This window comes from Pectinophora gossypiella, chromosome 17 (genome assembly GCF_024362695.1).
Source record: "Pectinophora gossypiella chromosome 17, ilPecGoss1.1, whole genome shotgun sequence".
Classification (NCBI taxonomy): domain Eukaryota; kingdom Metazoa; phylum Arthropoda; class Insecta; order Lepidoptera; family Gelechiidae; genus Pectinophora; species Pectinophora gossypiella.
Window position 1 is genome coordinate 2,354,860 of NC_065420.1, and position 24,188 is coordinate 2,379,047.

General features: G+C 39.2%; 3 protein-coding genes and 2 non-coding genes across 7 annotated transcripts in view; 2 read left to right on the top strand and 3 right to left on the bottom strand.

Moving 5' to 3' along the window:
• Positions 1–24,188, bottom strand: part of LOC126374356 (peroxisomal leader peptide-processing protease) — a 133,744-nt gene that overhangs the window by 14,525 nt on the left and 95,031 nt on the right. For 2 of the 3 annotated variants that reach the window (XM_050020963.1, XM_050020964.1), the window contains exons 2-4: positions 13,678–13,825; positions 12,311–12,519; positions 10,869–11,032 (exon numbers count right to left, since the gene is read on the bottom strand). In XM_050020963.1, coding sequence (XP_049876920.1) covers positions 10,869–11,032; positions 12,311–12,519; positions 13,678–13,825 — 521 coding nt within the window. Of the gene's footprint in view, positions 1–10,868; positions 11,033–12,310; positions 12,520–13,677; positions 13,826–19,887; positions 19,944–24,188 lie in introns of those variants that run through there. The other variant, XM_050020962.1, reaches the window with a different exon arrangement.
• Positions 9,970–24,188, bottom strand: part of LOC126374327 (NF-kappa-B essential modulator) — a 149,304-nt gene continuing 135,085 nt past the window's right edge. The window contains exon 16 of the transcript XR_007567428.1: positions 9,970–10,101. The gene's annotated coding sequence lies outside the window, so the exon portion shown is untranslated. The remainder of the gene's footprint in view (positions 10,102–24,188) is intronic.
• LOC126374497 (CHH-like protein) overlaps positions 21,959–24,188 on the top strand; it is a 103,215-nt gene continuing 100,985 nt past the window's right edge. The window contains exon 1 of the mRNA XM_050021172.1: positions 21,959–22,045. The gene's annotated coding sequence lies outside the window, so the exon portion shown is untranslated. The remainder of the gene's footprint in view (positions 22,046–24,188) is intronic.
• Positions 22,200–22,272, top strand: Trnav-cac (transfer RNA valine (anticodon CAC)). Its single transcript has one exon. It is a non-coding gene; the product is annotated as a tRNA-Val (tRNA).
• On the bottom strand, positions 22,560–22,651 carry Trnay-gua (transfer RNA tyrosine (anticodon GUA)). Its single transcript is given in 2 exon segments — positions 22,560–22,595; positions 22,615–22,651. It is a non-coding gene; the product is annotated as a tRNA-Tyr (tRNA).

Consider the following 24,188-nt stretch of genomic DNA (forward strand, 5'->3'; position numbering starts at 1 on the left):
AAATAAATATTTCTTCTCACAATATTTTTTTTCTTTTGTGAAAAATCTTTACCTCCATATAAGGGCCTCCAAAAAAATTTTTATACGGGGCCCCGACAAGGCACGCTACGCCACTGGTATAAATTATTAATTAACTAAATAATTAGGTAATCAATCATGTCTATACTATATCTTTATTTGTACTATATTAAATATATGACAATATAAGTTAACATTTCAAGTATGTAGTTACAAGCTGTGGCGTCTTATAATAACCTTACTTACCTACTTTCTGAATTACATTAAAAATCCTTTTTAAATTGTCATTGTGTTTTGTCATAAAACAATGCAGGAAACGTCAAGCGCGTCTTAATTCGATCAAATATTTTGTGATATTGTTTGTTCATCTAAAGTCATAATAAAATGTGTATAGCGTAAATAAACATTCAGTACAATGCCTAAAGATAAAAAGAAAGAGCTGGTCTGCGACTGTGGTACCAAGAAATCCAGGGGTTATTCCAATTATTATGACACGCCGGATGGATGCGATGTACCCACTAAAGTAAGTACTGCGGCACAATGGATGGAGAGGATGGTATCCCGACGTGCTGGCAGAGTAGAGGAATGATTGGTGATGACGATGACAAATTACAGGCAAGCAGGAAGCAGGAATATATATAGTTTATTAATCATCATCATCATCAGCCCATTAACGTCCCCACTGCTGGGGCACGGGCTTTCCCTAAGGGTGGATAGGGAGAACGGGCCTTAAGCCATCACGCGGGCCCAGTGCGATTGATGGTTATTAACGACTGCTAATGCTGCCGGGACCAACGGCTTAACGTGCCTTCCGAAGCACGGAGGAGCTCGAGATGAAAACTTTTTTTTTGTGGTCACCCATCCTATGACCGGCCTTTGCGAAAGTTGCTTAACGAGCGCGTTTACCGCTGCGCCACCGAGCTCCATAGTTTATTAATAACACGTCACAAACAAATCCAGGATTACACAAAATACAAATCCAAATATAATTTTATGTTGTTCTTATAAAGTTCGGGAATGCAATGAGTTAGTGTAAAATGAAAGGAAATGCGGAATGGAATGAGAATTTCGTAATTTGAAACGATTGACGGTCGGAACGAAAGGCCAGTATGTGCGGAGTTTGTACTTTGCTACAGTAGCTTATCTTCTGTTTGGTTTAGCCGTTAGAGGCCCATGTAGCTCTATATAGGTTTAACCACAAGCATACAATGATACAAATCATTGTATTTGCCAGAATATTGTATAGAGATGTTATTTACATTTGAGATCGGCATATTGAGCCGCCACAACGCATCATCGTCTCCCTAGCATTATCCCGTTTTTCACAGGGTCCGCTTTACCTAACCTGAAGATTTGACAGGTCCGGTTTTTTACAGAAGCGACTGCCTGTCTGACCTTCCAACCCGCGAAGGGATAACCACCCCAATACTGGGTTACATACCTCCGAAAATGCATTTCTCGGGAATATGGGTTTCCTCACGATGTTTTCCTTCACTGCTGAGCACGTGATAATATTTTTGATCCAAACATAAATTCGAAAACAAACTAAAAAAAAAAAAAAAATAATAATAATAAAAAAGTTTATTTAGGTAAAATCTACGACACACATATACATTTACAACATTAAAATATACACACATTAACAAACTCGACTATTATTGGTTTAGTCTGTGCTGGATTCGAATCTGCGACCTCAAAGTGAGGGGCGTTCTAACAACTGGGCTATCACGGTTTCCACAACCCACCGAGCTTTTTATATTTTTGATGCTACCTTTTTTCTCTTAGAGAGATAATCGAATACATACATACATAAACTCACGCCTATTTCCCACTGGGGTAAGCAGAGACTATAGAATTCCATTTGCTTCGATCCTGACACACTTCTCTTGCTTCCTCTACATTCATCAATCGCTTCATACATGCACGCCGGTTCAGAGTAGATCGTATTGATCGTATTGAATTGAGATAATCGAATAGTTCTTCTAGAACTAAAAATTACATTATGTTCTGCAGATAATGGTAGCAAGTCGCTACGGAATATTAGCGGGGCTGGTCATATCCACCTACGACGTGCTCATGTACTCTCATGCTGTAGGGATCAGCAAGATCATATCCAGGTACGTTGTTTACATAAACAGCTTATATACGTCCCACTGCTGGACACAGGCCTCCTCTCAATCAACCGGAGGGGATATGGAGCATACTCCACCACGCTGCTCAGGGCGTCTAAAAGGCTTCTGTCATAGAATAAAGAAAAATATTCTATGACAAAAGTGCCCTTCTAATTTCATGGCTAACAGACATAACTACGCATCTTTTATCTTAGTTATTGGGTATAAATGATGACCCTTTTAATTACATACATACATAAATAGCCTATATACGTCCCACTGCTGGGCACAGGCCTCCTCTCAATCAACCGGAGGGGATATGGAGTATACTCCACCACGCTGCTCCACAGCGGGTTGGTGAAGGTGTGTTACGGCTAATAGCCGGGACCAACGGCTTAACGTGCCCTCCGAAGCACAGAATCATCTTACTTTTTCAGACAATCAGGTGATTCAAGCCTGAAAAGTCCTTACCAAACAAAGGACAGTCTCACATAGTGATTTCGACCATGTCCCCATCGGGAATCGAACCCGGACCTCCAGATCGTGAGCCTGACGCTCTAACCACTAAACCACGGAGGCTGTTTAATAATGTTAAACAGCCTTATATTAAACAGAATTATATTAATAATTAGCATTCCACCAGCGACACTGCGTGGACTTCGGTTATCGCGCGCGACAAGTTCTTTTCCATCCCCACGGAAAAGAAAGGGAATGGAAAGGCCCTAACGCGCATTTTGTACGAGAACTGCTATCGCCAGTTCAACCCCACTCTCTTTTACTACTACTCCTGCAAACAGATAAATACTTAGGAGGATGTTCTTCTTATCGTGTGGGTTGTGAGGTGGAATACCGACCTCATAAACCCTGGTGTCAGAGTTATTATTGAGCCGCCAAAGGCCCCTGACATGACTCGTGTAACGACTACATATTTACATCAGTAAGTAGTAACCGGGACCAACGGCTTAACGTGCCTTCCGAAGCACGGATCATCTTACTTTCGGACAATCAGGTGATCAGCCTGTAATGTCCTAACCAAACTAGGGATCACAAAGTGTTTTTTGTGACATGCCCCCACCGGGATTTGAACCCAGGTCCTCCGGACCATGAGCTCAACGCTCAACCACTGGAGGAGGAACCGCTTAGGAGGATAAAAGCTGCTTAAGCGTAAACCTTAAGGTTTAAACCGTGCTTAAGTTTGGCTGACTAGTCGATCAGTCGGCGCCAGAGAGCCAGATTGCCAAGGGACATTAAAGGTGGTATTAATAAACTCATCTCAGCTTTGAGACTGTCCTCAAGATCATGTCAATGTGACAGTCCTCATCTGTTTTTACAGAGACTTGAGCATGATCTTGAGGTCAGTCTCAGCTGAGATTAGTTTATTAATACCACCCTAAGAAAATCCACCATGTCGTGAACCATACATAATCATGTAAGGTCACGAATTATCTGAATTCTGAATCACATTCCAAAACTGAAATGTGTCATAGTTATATTAATACCTATGGTGCAAAATACCCACAAATGGGCAACATTCCCATAGCTGTCTAAATGTAGGGTAAAAAAACCCACGATGTTAGAATATGGGATTAGAATGTTTCATATAAGACTTTTTTATTAGCACATGTGTTATTGACATTTTGTCAGGTATATGACTCACACAATACCACTTGGAATGATGGGTGCTACCTTCGCAGCTGTGGCTAACGCAGCCCAGTTATCAAGGGGGAAGGATGATAAACTCAATTATTTCCTTGGTAAGTTAAGTGTTATTTTAGTTTACATCATCATCATCATTGGCCTTATACGTCAGTTTACATACCGATTTCATTTCCCACAATTCGGATGTGTATTTTTCCGACAATTTGGAATTTCACTCCCTTATTAGTCTTCAATATTGACATCAGAAAAATTGAATCGCATACTAGGTTATGGAATTCTGATCACTAAATAAAGACAGATCTAAAACTAACGAAAAACATTTTCTTTTTTCTATTTAATTTATTTATGAACTTTAATCAAGAAAACCGTAATAATAAGTCCGACATTTTATCTTTTTTTTTCTCTCTATGGAGAACCGTCATGACGTCACAGCGTGCTTTTTCATACAAATTCCATAGTAATTTCGTGTTTTGACGTTTAGTAAAAAGGAACTGATTTGACTAGTTGGAAACTAGCCTATAATCAATCCTACTAGGTCGATAAATATTCGCTTGTGACGCCAAATGATACCTACAGCTCTACAGTTCCATTTATGATAAACATCTGCACTGGCGCTACGCAATTTTTACACTGGGAAATGTTTTATTCTTCTGGGAGTTGGCGAGAATCAATCTACTCATATTGTACTTGGGACGAATCAAGCTGTTCCCCAAAAAAAATATATCTATGGTCTTCAATCGTATGACGTCAGACGTCCCACACACAGATGCGCGTGTACGATAACGTCAATGTCTAGTGTCTGTGTAAAACGAGGTTTGCATGAAGTGTCCGGGGTGTGACCATGGTAACCCCGATGTCGAGCTAGTGTAATAGCGTCCATTTTCCTGAACTTGATGTAACCTGTCTTTTGGGCTCAATAATAACCCTGACACCATAAGAGGAGAGAGAGAGATGTTGATGAGGTTGGTAATTCACCTCACAACCCACACCATAGAAGATCAGTCTGGGTGGATTGGGTAGTGTAATTATCGCTGGGGATGTGTCGCAGGCGGGGCAGCATGCGCTCCAATTTTGGCGTCGTGGTTGGGATCGAAGCACGCGCTCGTCCTTGGAGCCCTGTTCCTGGGGAACGTGGCGATGGTGAAGAAGGAAGCCATTGAGCGTGGCTACCAGTTCCTCCCGGACATCACGCCACACATGTCCACCTGCCGCGCCTGGAGGTATGATTGGACCCTGGCCCAAGACCCGAAAGATGGTAAGATTCTCTCTCTTTCTCGCGCTTCCATTTTTTTTAGGCTCTTGTCATATATATATATATATATACAGGGTGTTAGTGACATCGTAACGAATACTCAGAGGGATGATTCAGACCATGATTCTGAGTTAATATCAAGTGGAATTTTCCGTCGCAAAATTCATGTTATTTTTTTAGTTTTTTAAAATTATTTTCAATTCTATACTTTTGCGATGGAAAATTCCACTTGATATTAACTCAGAATAATTAGCTGAATCATCCCTGTCAGTATTCGTTACGATGTCACTTACACCCCATACAAGTACATACAGTAGCCATACAAGTAGGTATGGGTGTTAGTGACACTGTAACTAATACTGGAGGGGATGATTCAGACCATGATTCTGAGTCGATATCAAGTGGAATTTCCTGTCGGAGAAGTCATGAAAATTTTAGAGCTTATTTAAATTATTTTCCGTTCCATACTTTTGCGACGGAAAATTCCACTTGATATCAACTCAGAATCATGGCCTGAATCATCCCTCAAAGTTTTCGTTACGATGTCACTAACACCCTGTATATATTTATTTGTACGTAGTCGTTACATGGGTCATGACAGGGGCGATTGGCGGTTCAATAGTAACCCAGCCACCAGGGTTGATGAGGTTGAACCCATCCCATACCCAACACGATAGAAGAGATTCGTCTAAAGTAACAATATTGACGTTTCACGATAAAAATACGATGTCTCATATTTATGACTTGCATTATTGTAGATTTTCCGCAGATGGCATGGCATTAACTACTTGTCCGGACAAATGGGGAGCGCTGAGGGGTCTCATCCGGTACAAAATTTAAGACAACAGGCCTGCGGGGGCCTGTTGCGCGGACCTCGGCTCAGGGCGTCTAAAAGGCTTCTATATATAAAGAAAAATATTCTATGACAAAAGTGCCCCAAAAATATATAAATGGCGCTGAACACATTTGCCTTCGTTTAACCTTCTAATTTCATGGCTAACAGACATAATTACGCATCTTTTATCTTTGTTATTGGGTATAAATAATGACCCTTTTAATTACATACATACATACATAAATAGCCTATATACGTCCCACTGCTGGGCACAGGCCTCCTCTCAATCAACCGGAGAGGGTATGGAGCATACTCCACCACGCTGCTCCACTGCGGGTTGGTGGAGGTGTTTTACGGCTAATAGCCGGGACCAACGGCTTAACGTGCCCTCCGAAGCGCGGAATCAAATTACTTTTTCGGACAATCAGGTGATTCAAGCCTGAAAAGTCCTTACCAAACAAAGGACAGTCTCTCAAAGTGATTTCGACAATGTCTCCATCGGGAATCGAACCCGCTCGTGTACGAAGAGCGTCAATAACGCTCTAACCACTACACCACGGAGGCTGTTCATGGAGGCCTTTTAATTACACCAAGGAACAATTACATCTTAGCCAGCACCAGCTGTTGGCTGTGCCGCATGCGCGCACTGTGTCTCACGCGAATTCACCTCTCATGCGTGCTTTGCGTCTCCTCTCCGCAATGTTGGAATCGACACCACATTGTGATGTGTTCGCTGACAGATGGTGGAGTGTATGGAGAAAGTGTTTGGCTTTTTGCGAGAAGATTTGTTAATGATTTACTGTTTTTTTTTTTTTACATTATTTTTTTATTTTATTTTTTTTTTGTGTGATAGTTTACCTTTTAATTTTGAAATTGTAATTTTATTTTTTTATTGTTTTTCATGTTCATATTCTTATTTTTCTTTTTGTTTCTTTTTCATTTTACATTGTCTTTTTTTCTCGTCATACAGCGTATTGGATTACACTGTAATGTTGTATGTACCTTTATAAATAAATAAATAAATAAATCTTCCACTCATTATTATTCTGATCAAAATAAAGAGAAGCAATATACTAGGTACCAACATAATTCTATCCACAATGTGATCCAAATATCAAGCAACAATAACAAAAAACAATCAATTATTTTTATATAATATGCTTGTGCTATATATTGTATTTTGGAATAATACCCGAGTAATGAGAAAATAGGTAATTATCACGTTAAAGCTGTACAGTCATGAGCAATATAATGTACCCACTTTAGGACTCTGTCGCACTAACATATTTGACATTCAGTGAGACTTACAGTTCAATTTGTCAAAAAAGTTAATGTGACATGGTACCAAAGTGTATACATATTAGTGATGTTCCGAATATCCGTATCCGTATCCGCGGATATCCGAGATAAAAGAAAAATCCGTATCCGTGTCCGTTACGTTTCACGCGGATCTTTTACGGATCTTTTTCAGGTGATTAAGTAGAATTATTAAATAAAAAACTATAAAATTCCATTCAGATTGTTTTTATTTCTTAAAATCAAATATTTGGCACCTTAATATTGCAAACATTTAGATAGATAGATCTTTATAATGAAAGCAAGATAAAATATCACTTTTATAACAATGAAATAACTAAAACTTAATCTTTTTCTTTTAAGAAAATAAAGATCCGTATCCGTATCCGCGGATTTTTACACTAAATATCCGTATTTAGATCCGTATCCGCGGATATACATTTTTAACGATCCGGCACATCACTATAATACATATTAATGATAGTGACCGTACAACGCCATCTACATTGTTTTTATTTATTTATTTATTTTATTTATTTTTTTGTTTTTGGCGAACGTAGCCTGGAAAGTCTCTTATTTAATCCGAAATATTTAATTGTGATGTAATGAGACCGTTATAGCCTTTTTCGGAGAACGCGTAATTTACATTGTAATGTCACAGGTTGGAAACTCGGCTCTTTCCGGGTGAGAGCCTTCAGCGCTCCCCATTTGTCCGGCCAAGTAGTTAATGCCACCTGCGGCAAATCTACAATAAGCCATGTCAAAAAAAAAAAGAATCTCGGCTCGGACTATTGGTGTATTCGACTTTATAATATTCAATTCATGTATGGACCGTAGAAAATTGATATCACGTGGTTCCCAGGATGTGTCCGGTTCATGGCAATAGGCTTGCCTCAACAACATGGCTTTAGGAGTGGGTGTATTACTAAACACCTCTGCCTACAGCCTACTGCTACTGGGGATACAGGCGCGATGCTACGTTATGTTTGTTGTAGACAGAATCTCGTCTTCGACTAAGTACCACAAGATAGATAAACGATTCAAAAATGTTAAATTGACTTTCAACAAGTTTATCTATGATAATTACGTTGAATAAATGATCCTGATTTGAGATTCCTGTAGGCTCTGCACGGTAAACGCGCCGCGCGCGGCGCGAATTATATTGAGGCTTTCGACCAATGGCCGTTTGACGTCCATCTACGTAGATAGTTTTTTTTTGACGTGACTTATTGTAGATTTGCCGCAGATGGCATTAACTACTTGGCCGGACAAATGGGGTGCACTGAAGGCTCTCACCCGGTGAAACGTTTAAGACAACAGGCCTGAGGGTGCCCAGTTGGGCGCGAACCCCGGCTCAGGGCGTCGCGTCTGAGAGGAAAAATATTTGAAAGAATTAATCGACCCTAGAGGGTCGATAGCGATAAGCGCTGATTGAGGGAAGTCGTCGACCACGCCGGCGGGGTCGGTATCTACGTAGATAGCATTCGTATCGTTTATTGGTCGAAGCGCTCAATATAATTCGCGTCGCGCATGGCTATTATGCAGACCCGGCTGTTCAGCTCATTACTAGTAGACTAGAAATCTCAAATAAATGTTAATTAGGTATATCATATTGTATTTTTTTTATTTTTACAGGCGTAGAAAATGAATGCCTGGATGAACCTGAGTATTTACCGTAAAAATATTTTTACTTAGTTATTGAAATAAACGAGTTATCTTCAATATAAACTGTTTTATTACTGCAATCACACAATGTACAGTCATGAGCAATATCATGTACCCACTTTAGAACCCTGTCGCACTATCATATTTGACATTTAATGTAACTTACGGTATAATTTGTCAAAAAGTTAATGTGACATGGTTTCAAAGTGTATACATACATATTAGTACTCGTGCGTGACTGTACATTCATGAACAATATAATGTACTTACCCACTTTAGGACTCTGTCGCACTAACATATTTGACATTCAGTGAGACTTACAGTTCAATTTGTCAAAAAAGTTAACGTGACATGGTACCAAAGTGTATACATATTAATGCTCGTGACCGTACGACTGTGTGAATATGCACACAAATACCTAGGTATAACTTCATTTCCTTAACAAAATAAGGACAAAATCTACTTTCTAAGAGTATATACTGACTTATTATTAATTCTACACGTATATATACATCATCATCATCATCAGCCCATTAACGTCCCCACTGCTGGGGCACGGGCCTTCCCTATGGATGGATAGGGAGATCGGGCCTTAAACCATCACGCGGGCCCAGTGCGGATTGATGGTTATTAACGACTACTAATGCAGCCGGGAGCAACGGCTTAGCGTGCCTTCCGAAGCACGGAGGAGCTTGAGATGAAAACTTTTTTACATACATACGTAGCAGAAAATCACATCAGGGCGGTTAAAAAGGTCACATCGAAGCAATTCATCTAAAAAAGCAATAATGTCATTTAATATTGTGTATACAAAAGTAGGTACATGATGGGGCTTACATGGAACAGATTAAAGAGAAGGCGAACGTCGTGTCTTATAAGGAAATGAAAGAATTGTTCTTTGATGAATGGAGAATGCTACACCGACAAGAGCGTGGCTCTTAAATTAGTGATGATACAAAAATAAGTGCGCAATGTAACATACATACATAAACAGCCTATATACGTCCCACTGCTGGGCACAGGCCTCCCCTCAATCAACCGGAGGGGGTATGGAGCATACTCCACCACGCTGCTCCAATGCGGGTTGGTGGAGGTGTTTTTACGGCTCATAGCCGGGACCAACGGCTTAACGTGCCCTCCGAAGCACGGAATCTTCTTACTTTTTCGGACAATCAGGTGATTCAAGCCTGGAAAGTCCTTACCAAACAAAGGACAGTCTCACAAAGTGATTTCGACAATGTCCCCATCGGGAATCGAACCCGGACCTCCAGATCGTGAGCCTAACGCTCTAACCACTAGACCACGGAGGCTGTTCACATCAGCGCAATGTAAACAAATGTGAAATTAGCAATATTATTTTTTAGATGAATTGCTTTGATGTGGCCTTTTTACCCCCAGGATGTAATTTTTTTTAAAAAGGCGCTTACGTAACGTAAGGAATATGATCCAAAGAGCAAATTAAAAAAGAAAAGGAATATGATGTGATCCAGCCGGTTTCGGCTACGGTGACTGCTTCAACTCCGACGTTCATATTCTCGCATGTGGCTTATAAGTATAGCCAATCTTATTGGAAAAGATCTTCGCACATAGCGGGTATATGAGCACACTATTTAAATATGTATGATTGAATGCTGCATGTGGTCGGGCTTTCAATTCATCGCGCTTGGAATCAAGCTCTAAGAGCCGTTGATGTTCAAAGTCACGAACTTTGATGTTAACCAAAGCGCTCTATTCCGGACGATTAGTGGTTAGCTCAATAAGGAATAATACTACGTATAGAACGGCCACTCTCCGCTCCCCACCAGCCGCAGAGCAAGATTTACCTCACCCCCTCGGACATAGTTTAGTCTTCAATCGTATGGCGTCAGACGTCACACACACAGATGCGCGTGTTGATAACGTCAATGTGTGGTGTCTGTGTAAAACGAGGTTGTTTGTATGAAGTGTCCGGGGTGTGGTATAAGACAATGATTGTCTTACGTAGACTTTCCGAAAATAATTAACTTAACTAACATACAGAAAGAAGACTGACCTCTGTTCTCGCTCTCCAAGTCGACGAGTACGAACACAGAGAGCAACGCCTTGCCAAGCTGCGTCTGCTTCTCAATATCCCCGTCTCTATAGCCCACTGTCCAGCTGTACAGGATGTCTGCCACGCACCGCTCCAGGATCGGACACTGCCACACGTGGCAGATTCTGGGGAGAAATTGAAGAGAAACCAGTTTCTTTAAAGTAGTAAGACCGAATGTCTTTTTAAAATCAATGAGGGACTTTACAGATGAAGTTCCTTGAAAATCACATAGGGGCCGTCCATTATTCATGCGAGGCTCGTGAGGGGAGGAGGGGTCCATGAAAAAATCACGAAATATCATAAGGGGGAGGGGGGGTGTAGTAATATATCACGAGTATTTATTTTTTCGGTAAACGCGCGATACTGAATCAAAAAGCGGCGTTTCGTGCAATTATTTTGGTAGGTACTAAAATACACGTGATATAGGATAGGGGGGGGGGGGGGTAGTCTTGAACCTCACCATGTAGTGGGGGGGGGGTTAAAATGCCAAAAAAACATCACATGATTTATGGACGTCCCCATAGATGGCGTTGTTGACTTTTGACTTCTATCGATATACTTACCAAATTTACATACATACATACATAAACTCACGCCCGTAATCCCAAATGGGGTGGGCAGAGCCACAAGTAACCAAAGACAACTTGCAGCCACTGTTGACACACACACACACCACACACACACTTATCACATTTATGACAATAAATTTCATTTCATTTCATTTCATATTACACCGTGTACAAGTACTTACAGGTAGCCATATGCGTTACTGAAATCTTAACGAAAACTTCGCGTTGAGTTGAATTGCGTTGATATCAAGTGGCATTTCCTGTTGGATGGTATTTTCAACTTATTTTCACTTCTATACTTTTGCGACGGAAAAATCTACTTGATATCAACTCCGAATCATGGTCCTGAATCTCCTTGTATGTACTTGTACGGGGTGTAAGTGACATCATAACTGATACTGAGAGGGATGATTCAGCTCATTATTCTGAGCTAATATCAAGTGGATGTTATCAAAAGTATAAAATTGAAAATAATTTAAAAGATCTAAAAAGAATATGAATTGTGCGACGGAAAATTCCACTTGATATCAATTCAGAATCATGGTCTGAATCATCCCCCCTTAGTATTCGTTACGATGTCATTAAAACTCTGTATAGCTGTGAGCTTATGTTATGTTTAATTGTATGGAATAATAAGGAACTCCCCTTCACAACATTCTCGTTTCGCGATCCTAATATTAACTACAGTAAAGGCGGTGCAGGCGATTCAGCGCTCCCCATTTGTCCGGCCAAGTAGTTAATGCCATCTGCGGCAAATCTACAATAAACACGTCAAAAAAAAAAGTGCAGGCGATCGGCGCATCCGCCTCTTTCGCAAACTTGTGTGTTACTCACCTGCCAGTGAGCACCCTGATCTGATAGCTGCTGTGTTCATCATCAGCATCATTATCCAGGCTCCTTTCCCTGCTCAGTCGCTCCACCCCCTCGTACAGGTTAGGGGCTTTTGACTGCTCCTTCTCACATGTGACGTGGATCTCCGGAAGGTTGTCATAGAATTCATCGCTGAGGATCGGCTTGCCTTTCGCGTTTTGGATTGCGTTTACCTGATAATTATGACAATAAGGAAATCATTTAAAGAAAGAAATGCCATTTGACGAAGATGTTTTGAAGAAAGGCCAGGTAAAGAGTACTCTAAACCGGCGAGCATGCATGAAGTCTTTGATCTTCTTCTATCGTGAGGGTTGTGAGGTGAAGTTCCAATCTCATCAACCCTGGTGTCAGGGTTACTATTGAGCCGCTAAAATCAAATCAAATCATTTATTGTATGAATTTGGGTACATAATTTGGTCTTAAAATTAAACTTATGGCTAAGTCCCACCAAACTTCATCTTTGCAGACATATACAAACATTATTTACAATACAGGAAAAATAACTTTCACAAATATAGATAGATTACAATGCCCCTGACATGTCTCATGTAACGACTACTTACCTAAGGTGGTATTAATAAACTATTCTCAGCTTCGAGACTGGTCTCAAGATCATGTCAATGTGACAGTTCTTATATAAAAACAGGGACTTAAGCATGGTCTTGAGGGCAGTCTCAGCTGAGATTAGTTTATTAATACCATCCTTACATCGGTAAGTAACCGGGACCAATGGAGTCAGTGTTCTGTAAGTCTTTGATAAGAGTGGAAGAAGCGAAAGCGGTGTATCAGGATCGTAGTAAGTAGAGTTCCGTGGTATATGTCCCAACGGAAAATAGGCGTATACATTGTTTTAAGTTTACGCGGTTATAATTAAAACACAACAAACGCTTCGCGCGTTTAGTGTTCACTTGTGGTAGCTTCTCGTTGGCATTTGTTTGTACTTAAAAGTATTTATTTTGTAAAAAAGGCTGTAAGCTACCCAAATTATTTATTTATTAAAAATAAGTACAGTACTTAATACAATAAAATAAAATAAATAAAATAATACACATAATAACTGGTTCTTACCGCGTTTAAATCAGGGTTATGAGACTCCCGATATTTCGACACTGTTGCAAGTGCCATGATCACGGGATGACTAATGAGATTGGAGTGGAGTAGGTAGATCCATAATTTTCTACGGGCAGACATATCTGTATACCCTCTTTCTTTGCCGCTTGTTTATGTATTTGATATCGGTATGTTCGGAACCATCTGAACTCGCACCAAACTCACTACGACAAATGTTGCAAATGGACCTACGAGTATTGGGATCACAGATAATAACTTACTTGTTTCAATGGCGACAGTATAGACCCATGGGTGAGCACCCATCTGTTGGAGAACTTAATCCCTGATGCAGCGACGGTGAGGATGTTGGCCAGCTCGCCGTCCTCAGAGTAGTTGTACGACACCATGACGCCTTCCACCGCCATCGTCCTAATTGATGGAGGAAAAAAAATATATAAATAAATAAAAATAAATGAATAAATGTGTGTGTGTGTAATGGATAAATGTTTATTTCTTTCTTTAAAACATTCACAACATTCAGCAAATTCAACATTCAGCCTGTATAAGGCCGGGTTTCCACTGACGCGGAGATGGACGAAGAAGAGCGGAGATGTACGGATTTGACCAATCACAGCGTTCGAGAGAGCGAAAAACGAAGACGCTCTGTCACTCTCTGCCTCACGGTGATTGATCGATTCCTGCACATCTCCGCTCAGCTCCGCGTCAATCGAAACGCAGCCGAAGGTGTTAGTGATACATACATCACTATATTATTGAAGGCTATATTTTGTCACTTTCTAATTCTCCACTTCCAATGGGAAGTGGAAGTTTGTATGGAGAATTCAGCAATTTTCAAGGCAGAAAGCGACTTGCGATTATCAAAAAAACCGTGAATCATTTGTTTTGGAAATCTTGGTCATCAAACCCTTTTAGAGAGGGGGTGAGATTTTATACGGCAGTTATCAGAGTTTTCAGGGTAGGAAGCTAAAAATAAGTACAATAGGAAAGGGGAACCGTGTTACCCAGAATTTAACGCGAGCGAAACCGCGGACAAAAGCTAGTATACTATAAAAGGGGACTAATCTAATCTAGCCTACAAGATCCCACTGCTGGGTAAAGGCTTCCCCTTCCTCTTTCCATTTGTCGCGGTCCTGTGCGTACTCCGGCCAGTCCCTCCGGCAAGCGTCCAAGTCGTCGCGCTATCTCTTTCGAGGTCTACCACGACGCCAGAAAAAGGAGCTAGTCTTCATAATAAATTACCTTTGTTCTCACTAGTTCGATTCATTAGTTCGATCGTCGAAATAGTGAGATTTTTTTTTTCTCATTAGTTCGATCGTCGAACTAGTGAGAATGTTTGTTGTCACCCTAGTTCGATTCATTAGTTCGATTGTCGAACTAGTGAAAATTATTTTTCTCATTAGTTCGATCGTCGAACAAAATAAGGTAGATATGATATCTTGATACAACTATACCTTGTCTTTGATCAAATACGTAGATGAAAAATATTTTTCTGTCTTGCTTATCTCAACAAGCTTAATCAGAAAGTAAAAAAAAAAGCTTATAATGCTTAAAAATTACAATTGTACAAAATGTGGTAGAACCATAAAAACATTTTTCATCTACGTATTTGATCAAAGACAAGGTATAGTTGTACCAAGATATCATAACTACCTCATTTTGTTCGACGATCGAACTAATGAGAAACAAAAATCTCACTTACAGCGACTACAATCAGTCTACATCTCATGTGAAAATACCTCCACCACCCCCTAGCATTATCCCCCGATTTTTCACAGGGTCCGCTTATCTAACCTGAACATTTGACAGGTCCGGCTTTTTACAGAACCGACTGCCTGTCTGACCTTCCAACCTGCCAAGGGAAAACCAGCCCAATACAGGTTAGGTCACAGGTTCGAAAATGCATTGAAAAATTGCTTTTTGTCATTGGCATGTGAAAATACCTATTCTATGCTAAATATAGACGGCATCCTGTCATTATAGCTTAGAAGGTATGCACTATTTCTAGATAGGTGGATTACTTATAACACAAGAATTACTTCGGCTCCATATAGGGACGACCTATAAAGGATATACATAACTTTATGTCATTGTAACATCTCGCATAGATTGTAAAGGAGTAATGCAGCAATATACAGGGTGTTAGTGACATCGTAACGAAAACTTTGAGGGATGATTCAGACCATGATTCTGAGTTGATATCAAGTGGAATGTTCCGTCGCAAAAGTATGGATCGGAAAATAAATTAAAAAAAAGAAAACAAAAAAAAGCATGAATTTCTTGACAGGAAATTCCACTTGATAGCAACTCAGAATCATGGTCTGAATCATCCCCCTCAGTATTCGTTACGGTGTCACTAACACCCATACCTACCTGTATGGCTACCGTATGTACTTGTACGAGGTGTAAGTAACATCGTTACGTATACTCAGAGGGATGAGTTAATATCAAGTGGAATTTTTCATCGCAAAAGTATAGAATTGAAAATAATTAAAAATACTAAAAACAAGACATGAATTTTGCGACGGAAAATTCCACTTGATATTAATCCAGAATCATGGTCTGAATCATCCCCCTGAGTATTCGTTACGATGTCACTAGCATCCTGTATAATATGGGAGTAAACATGAATCCGAAGGTCGATCCGAAAGATACAGTCTCCTTAATCGTTTTAAATAACTCCTTATAATGGGCTAGTGTCTTACTAGTCAAATCAGTTACTTTTTACTTAACGTCAAAATACGAAATTACTATGGAATTGGTTGCTTTTTCATAAAAAAGCAACCTCTGACGTCATAGAAAACGTGATGAAAAGTCGGTCGGTCGGTTATTATTACGTTTTGCTTGAGGAAAATTCTAGAAAAAAGACAATGTTTTTGGGTTATGTACTAGGTTCAAGATAAATTAAGAAATTCTGATTACTAAATAAAGACAGATCTAAAGGTGACCAAAAACGTTTTCTTTTTCTATTTAACTTATTTATGAATTTCAATAAAGAAAAATGTAATAATAAGTGCGTATTTTGACACTTTTTCTATGACGTCACAGTTTGTTTTTCACACAAATTCCATAGTCATTTCGTGTTTTGATGTTTAGTAAAAAGTAACTGATTTGACTACTTGGAAACTAGCCTATTGTCGCGATGATGACGTACGATTTCCAAATTCAAATATCCCTTCAACCCAGCGATGATATCAACTTCAAGGAATGCCAACACAGCCATGATTAGAAATCAGAATCATTTATTCAACGTAATTGTCACGGATAAACTTGTTGAAGGTCAAATTATCATTTTTGAATTTACGTCATTTCACAAGGTGTTATAGCCATAACACGAGAAGAAATGACAAGAAACTGCAACAGCAACACATCTTTTAAATCAATGAAGGTATACATTACAAGTTATATAAAACTAGAGGAACACTCTTAATACCAGACATTTTTATCATTTAGGTAATTGTTACAATTACCGTGCAGAGATCGCTGATGGCTGTATAGCTGTGGTGTGCTGTGCCGATGCTAAGCTGAGCTGTGCTGTTATTGATTACTTATTACGCAATTATTTTATTTAACAATCAAAATAATACTCCTTGGTGGATCTTGGTATAATCTAACAAGGAGGCTCAATATTAAATTGATACGGGCAAAATTTAAACTTGTTGCTTTCGGTACATTTTTAGTCTGTGGTTTTAAAAAGAAAAGAGTACTTAAGTAGATTCTCTGTTGTTAGTTTTCAAGGAGCTCGGTGGCGCAGCGGTTAACGCGCTCGGTCTGCGATTGTTGAAGTAAAGCAACTTTCGCAAAGGCCGGTCATAAGATGGGTGACCACAAAAAAAAAGTTTTCATCTCGAGCTCCTCCGTGCTTCGGAAGGCACGTTATGCCGTTGGTCCCGGCAGCATTAGCAGTCGTTAATAACCATCAATCCGCACTGGGCCCGCGTGATGGTTAAAGGCCCGATCTCCCTTTCCATCCATAGGGAAGGCCCGTGCTCCAGCAATGGGGACGTTAATGGGCTGATGATGATGAGTTTTCATGGCGGCAATTGTAAAAGTTTTTAAACAAATAATGGCGCAATTATACAGATAAAAACTATTTCGTATTTAATTCAGCATCCCGTTTTACATAATCATTAATTTTATAATAAGATTTATTATATAAAGTACTCCCAACTGGGGTAAACAGATCGTCGTCTGCGCAGCTCAAGTGTAACATCTAACTAACGGATACGACAACCGCGGAATAGTTGAGATAAGAATGAAACGACAATTGCCACAATTGGCACATGGTGTTAAACGTGACATTCTGAATTATTCTTAAATGTACGATAAACCCACGCCTATGACCCTAGGGTATTGTTATTGGTATTCGCGGGCCGTTTTCCGCAACGCGACGTCCGTCTGAGCGCCTATTTTGCGTGATTTATTTATTTATTTATTCACTAAGATCACAAACAAATTATCATTACAGGTAAAATTCCAAGTCGATAATGCTTGAAACATGTCATGCCATTCATATGTCATAGTACTACTGCTCTCAGGTAGGGAGGTGCTCGTCGTAATCAAACAATTCAGAAATTCTCTTGAATAATGTTATATTTTCATAAAGAATGTTAACTCTCGTTCCAAATTAAAAATAATAAAGTCGTGACATAGATTCACGACTTTATTCCGTCTGTTATTAAGTTATATAATATAATCTAATAATAATAAATAATAAAATAAACATTACGAACCCATATGTTATGTTATGTTAGTTGGCTCTGTTTTCCGCATTTAGACTCTAAGATGGCCCATTATGCGTGTAATTGTTGACTACGTAAGCCAACCTATCTCCTTCCAGAAGCTCAGAAGCCTCCTGGGATTTTCACAGGCTTCGCGGAGCGACCCCATTCCTTTGAGGATTTTTACCCGTTGTGCTGACACTCCCGTGCATTCCAGGATTACATGGGGGCAGTTTCTTCTGCGTCCAGACAGCCTCTGCAAAGTGGGCTGTCCGTTATCCCTAAATTAAATAGGTGCTTGTTGAGTGGGCAGTGACCCGTAATACTGCCCACTACTATTCGAAGGTCATTGCGGTTTAAGCGAAGCAGTCGGCGAGTGAAGCTCTTGGATATCATAGGCATGATATCCTTCGACTGTCTGCATGTGGGCAGCTGTGCCCATCTGTCGTTGTGTAGTTGCTGGGTATGGTCCCGTACTCACGAGCGTAACTGACTGAAAGGTATCGGCAGGATTGGTTCGGGTCCATATACCCTGGTGTTTGATCCTTTCCTTGCCAGTTCGTCGGCGGCATCATTACCCAGCGATCCACTGTGCCCTTTAATCCACTGCAGGGTAACCTTGTTGGTTAAAGCCATCTTCTGCAGTTCTCTGTGGCACTCGTATATTAACCCTGAGGTTATGTTGTCACTATTTAGGGCTTGTAAGACAGCTGCGCTGTCTGAGAGGATTCTGATGTCATAACCCTTGACCTTTCTCTTCCTCACTGTGCTGGCGGCTTGAATTATGGCTACACATTCACATTGAAAAATGGAACTGTATTTTCCTAGAGCCACTGATTTTTGAATGTAAGTCGAGTGAGAAAACTCCGGCACCCGTCCCTGAGGACATTTTGGAACCATCTGTGTAGATGCGGAGTTCCCTGATGCCGGATTGATCTCGCTCTGTTTCCTGCAGACTTATCATACGAACCCATATAAAACATCGTAAAATCCTTGTTAATTATTGTAAACTAATCTTAAGAATTCAATCAAATTAGATATAATAAATTAAATACAATTTTTTTTTATTACAACTATCAAAGACTTTTACATAAATAGGATAATGTGGTTTCTGCGAATCTTGTGATACATGAAACGGCTGGATTACTCCAGCCAGTCTAATTCCCCAAGGAAATCTAACAGTCCTTTGACGTTGCTGGCCACCTCAGGGAGGCACCCCGTCCGGCCGAGGTGCCTGGCCCGGTAGTTGGCGACAGCGGCTCAAGTTCAATATATTTATGAAAACATTATGTGTGTACGTAAAAATGTATCTCCCCTTCCGAGAAACTGTGAAAGGCATACTTACAATACAAGAAATAAAAATAAAATTGCTATTCAAAATTCTAGATTAAGTAAATTAAATTCATCTTTTTTGGGGTTATGTATATACTTACATTTTACAATAAAATACCAGATAATATTTTTAATTTGTCAGAAAATAAATAATAATGTCTGGTATTGAATGTGTTCCTCTAGTTATTAAATAACTTGTATTTGTTTGTACTCAATGGTTTTTAAAAGATGTGTTGCTGTTGCAGTTGCTATAACATCTTGCGAAATGACGTAAATTCAAAAATGTTACATTGACTTTCAACAAGTTTATCCATGATAATTACGTTGTATAAATGATTCTGATTTCTGTTCTACTGGAGTGTGGACTCATGGCCCTTATGAAAGACGAAAACTATGACCCTTATGAAAGACGAAAAATACCTGTTGAAAGCATGCAGCTGCTTCATCCCTTCAGCTATCATGTTGTCATACGAAAATGATAACCTTCTTTTATTCTTCTGTGACCTATGACGTCGCGTCGCTTGCCGATTATTATAATACCTACCTGCAGTACAAATAAGTACATATTCATAATTACGCAAAGAATTATACGTTAGGTACAAAAAAAAACATATAATATCACAAAGCTAGTATAAACTTCGTCATAAATTCTATAATTTTTGCCCAACGAGGGACTTTCCAGACTACGTTCCTCGAAAACAATATTTTATTTTTTGTTTTATTTTTATACATGGATGGGAATACATATATAGATGGCGCTGTACAGATTTTCTTTCGTTTAACCTTAAAATTTCATGGATAATAGACATATGCGTCTTTTATCTTTGTTTTTGGGTATAAATAAAAATCGTATTTATTACACCCAGTCACAATTACATCTTCCACGCATTATTATTCTGATCAAAATAAAGAAAATCAACATAACTTTGGTAGCAATATAACTCTATACTTAGATAAAAAAAGTGTATAAAATGTCAAGCAACAATAATAATTATTTTATGTACCCGAGTAATGTAATAAGAAAATAGGTATATATTACGTTAAAATATATCATCATCATTAGCCCATTAACGTCCCCATTTAAAGCTCATGTGAAGTGTAACTTTATCCATGATAATTACGTTGAATAAATGATTCTGATGGACGTCTACCCAATGGATGGATAGGGAGATCGGGCCTTAAACCATCACGCGGGCCCAGTGCGGATTAATGGTTATCAACGACTGCTAATGCAGCCGGGACCAACGGCTTAACGTGCCTTCCGAAGCACGGAGGAGCTCGAGATGAAAACTTTTTTTGTGGTCACCCATCCTATGACCGGCCTTTGCGAAAGTTGCTTAACTTCAACAATCGCAGACCGAGCGCGTTTACCGCTGCGCCACCGAGCTCCTCATATAAATATAAATCTTGATAGCGCCATCTATATTATTTATGGGGCAAGTGTTTTACTCTGAGCTTAGCTCAGGTAAACGTAAACCGGGAGGACAATACCTGCGTTACAGGGATGTCTTGAAACGTCATCTGACTGCTGGTCTGGGACTGGGACTGGGACTGGCACGTCTAGTGAATCGTGGGAGAAGCTTGCCACTCAGAGATCGGACTGGCGATCTGCTGTCGAATCGGGATTAAAAAACTTTGAACGAACCCGTCTTGATGATCTTGACGCCAAACGCCATATCCGAAAAACTCGACCCAAGCCCTCCTACCACTACACTTATAACTCAAAAATGGGACTCTCTATTGTGCTTCTTGCAACAGAACTTTCAAAACTAAATTTGGTTTTGCTAGTCACGCCCGCGCCCTTGCAAGAGCCCAGGCTAACACTAGCTAAGGGTGTCGCCGCGACGGATACGTCTGGGAGGACATCATCATCATCATCATCATTTATGGGGAACGTAGCTTCGAAAGACCCTCATTTAACATTTGTTCCTATAAAAGTGAGCAACGTGTACAAAATTAAATCTCAAATAGCTTCTTCTAATATTGCTTCAATGTGCCTTTTTAACCTCTAAGAACTGAAAAAACCCTTACTTATCACAAGGCCCTAACGAATCCTTTCCAAGCAATTTGCCTTCTATTTTCAGATTGTGAACACTTTCTTTGAACATCATGAAAATAATCAGTCTATTGACGTATGCTGTTTCCGTGGAAGCATTCTTTAACCCTTTCACAACTTTATAATCTACATTTCCACCTCATACATGGCGGGGTTTGTTATTAGCTTTATAATACATGTACTAGTTGAAGCGGCAATGTACGCGTACTATAAAGAACGGGTCGGTAAAACAGTCGGTTACTACGGTAAAGTAGTACAAGGAAAAAATGACATGAAAACAGGGTGCGTTCCCGATTACAAATTTGCGCGACATAAAACACACCCTTGTGACAAATGTAATGATGTATTCAGCGGGTGGTAAATATCCCACACAATTTGATCTCATATAAAAGCTATGGGGACTTTTCTCTGGCCATCGTTCTTATAGCGCCGTTGGTAGGCGCGCGTGTTGTGTCTGTTATATTGTTTTAAATTCGTGCTTTTTTTAGTGTGTTCTGTGATTTTTGCAGTGCATCTTAAACGGTAAGTGATCATATTTTATTCTTTAAAAACGTTGACAATATCAAAGTTTTGCATTACCGCAATTTTTTTAGTTCCTCGTTATTTCACCAGGTGGCAGTAATTGAGTCCGTACTGCCATCAAGTAGTTACTCACAATTTCGACACAACAAAGCAAGTTTCCGTAGTGTAGCGGTTATCACGTGTGCTTCACACGCACAAGGCCCCCGGTTCGATCCCGGGCGGAAACAAGTACTCTTTTTTTTTCTCGATTTATTTTTGGTTTTAGAAACCTGTTACCTACCATAATAGCAAGTTAATATTTAATTTGTTAAAGAATAATAATAAAATTAAATAAATAGTACCTGGATTGCTCGCTGCTAAAGAGAAGTAACAGAAATAAGAAATAATTTATTTACTAAGAGACGTGATATTGTTTTTTTTCTATAGATATTGTTTTTTTTTCTATACTCGCTAACTATATTAATAATTATATGAAATAAAAAAATCGTGTAAAAAAAAAAGAAAACAAAAAGATTCCTTCGAGCCGGATTTGAACCAGCGACCTATGGATGTCTTTAGTGATAATCCCTCTACAGTCCACCGCTCTACCAACTGAGCTATCGAAGGTGATGTGTAGCAGTGCGAAATTATCAATCTCTAGCTATAAGAACATATGGCGGCAAACGATACCTATTCAATATAGTGACTATGATTTTAGGTAAATACCAGGGACAAAGTAAATAATAATAACTCTATTTTACAATAAATTGAGCATGTGAATAGTTACGCTATTAGAAATGAGTCAATATATTGCTATTGCTATCAAATCGACCTAGGCTAGTCAGATAAACGCGAGTTAAAACCAGTATTTAAGTAAATAATAATTTGTATATAAATAATTAAACAGATTTTAACATCATATAACCAGTATTCGCCGGAATAATTTCTCGCTAAGAATCCGGTTATACTTAAGTACCTATCTACGTTATTACTTTTAATACATCCATCTTAGTGACTGTTCGATATGATAACAAATTGCTAAGTACGTCAAGATGAAGCGACATTGCATCAATACTGTTATATGTTTTATTTATATATTCTACGAGTATTGTAAAAAGATAGTGTCGCAGATTAAATAATAATACAAGCGAGTGAGGGATTCTTTGCGGGAATAAGTTATCTTCAACATAATGGATTATAGGCGATATGCTGTCAAAACTGGTAATCTGTCTGTTAGGCACTGGGGCGACTTTTTTGTCCACCGTGTATGCAAGCAGCTAGCATGCAAGCGAACCACGTACCGGCGTGTGTATTGGCATGCGCCGTGGTCCTGATATCCATCTTGGGAAATGAAAAGGACCCGAATACCATGCAATTTATATTCTGGTGACAAACGCCACAAAAGGTTCGTTCTCCCACTAGCATAGGCTTAGTGATAGGGATTCGTTGTTAGAATTTGTATTGTATAAAACAAAAAAAAAATTTAAATTATTTTGTTTTAACATACAAAACCTAAGTGGTACCTAGGTGATGGGTATTAGTAATTACTAATTTGCATGCACGACTCGCATATAGGTATCGTGTTTATTTGTGTAAAATGCAATTCACATAATTTAACCAGAGAAGCCTTAGAAATATCTGGAAATGTCATAAAATTGCAATTATATGTTAAAAGGAACATATTAGCACGTTATTAATTTAGTTTTTAATTGACTTCGCGTTTCTAGCACCTAGTAAATTAGTTTTTACGTAACTAATAGCGTTTTCTAGTCAGTCCTGAATTATACAACATACGAGTTTTGATACAAGTTGCGTTGCTTTATGTCCACTAATTGGCAATACTTTTGCTAGAAGCCGTGAAATGGAAAGGGTCATAAAATGAGAATGACAAAGTTCCCTAGCAATCCAATTAAAAAGTATAATTATGGAAGATAGGTAGGTGTTACCTGTTATTTAGCATTTCAAGAGCAAGTTTGTCTCAAAATGATATTACTTTCAGCTATAGAGCTGTTGTGGTGTTGGATTTAATTGAGTACTCAATGTTTAATGCATCCTTAACTGCTATTAAGTGATTGTAAAAATACACTGAAATCTATTTCCCCGTCTGCATGAATTTATTCGTACAAAATATGGAATTATTTTATCTGTCTTTATTTTAATTTTC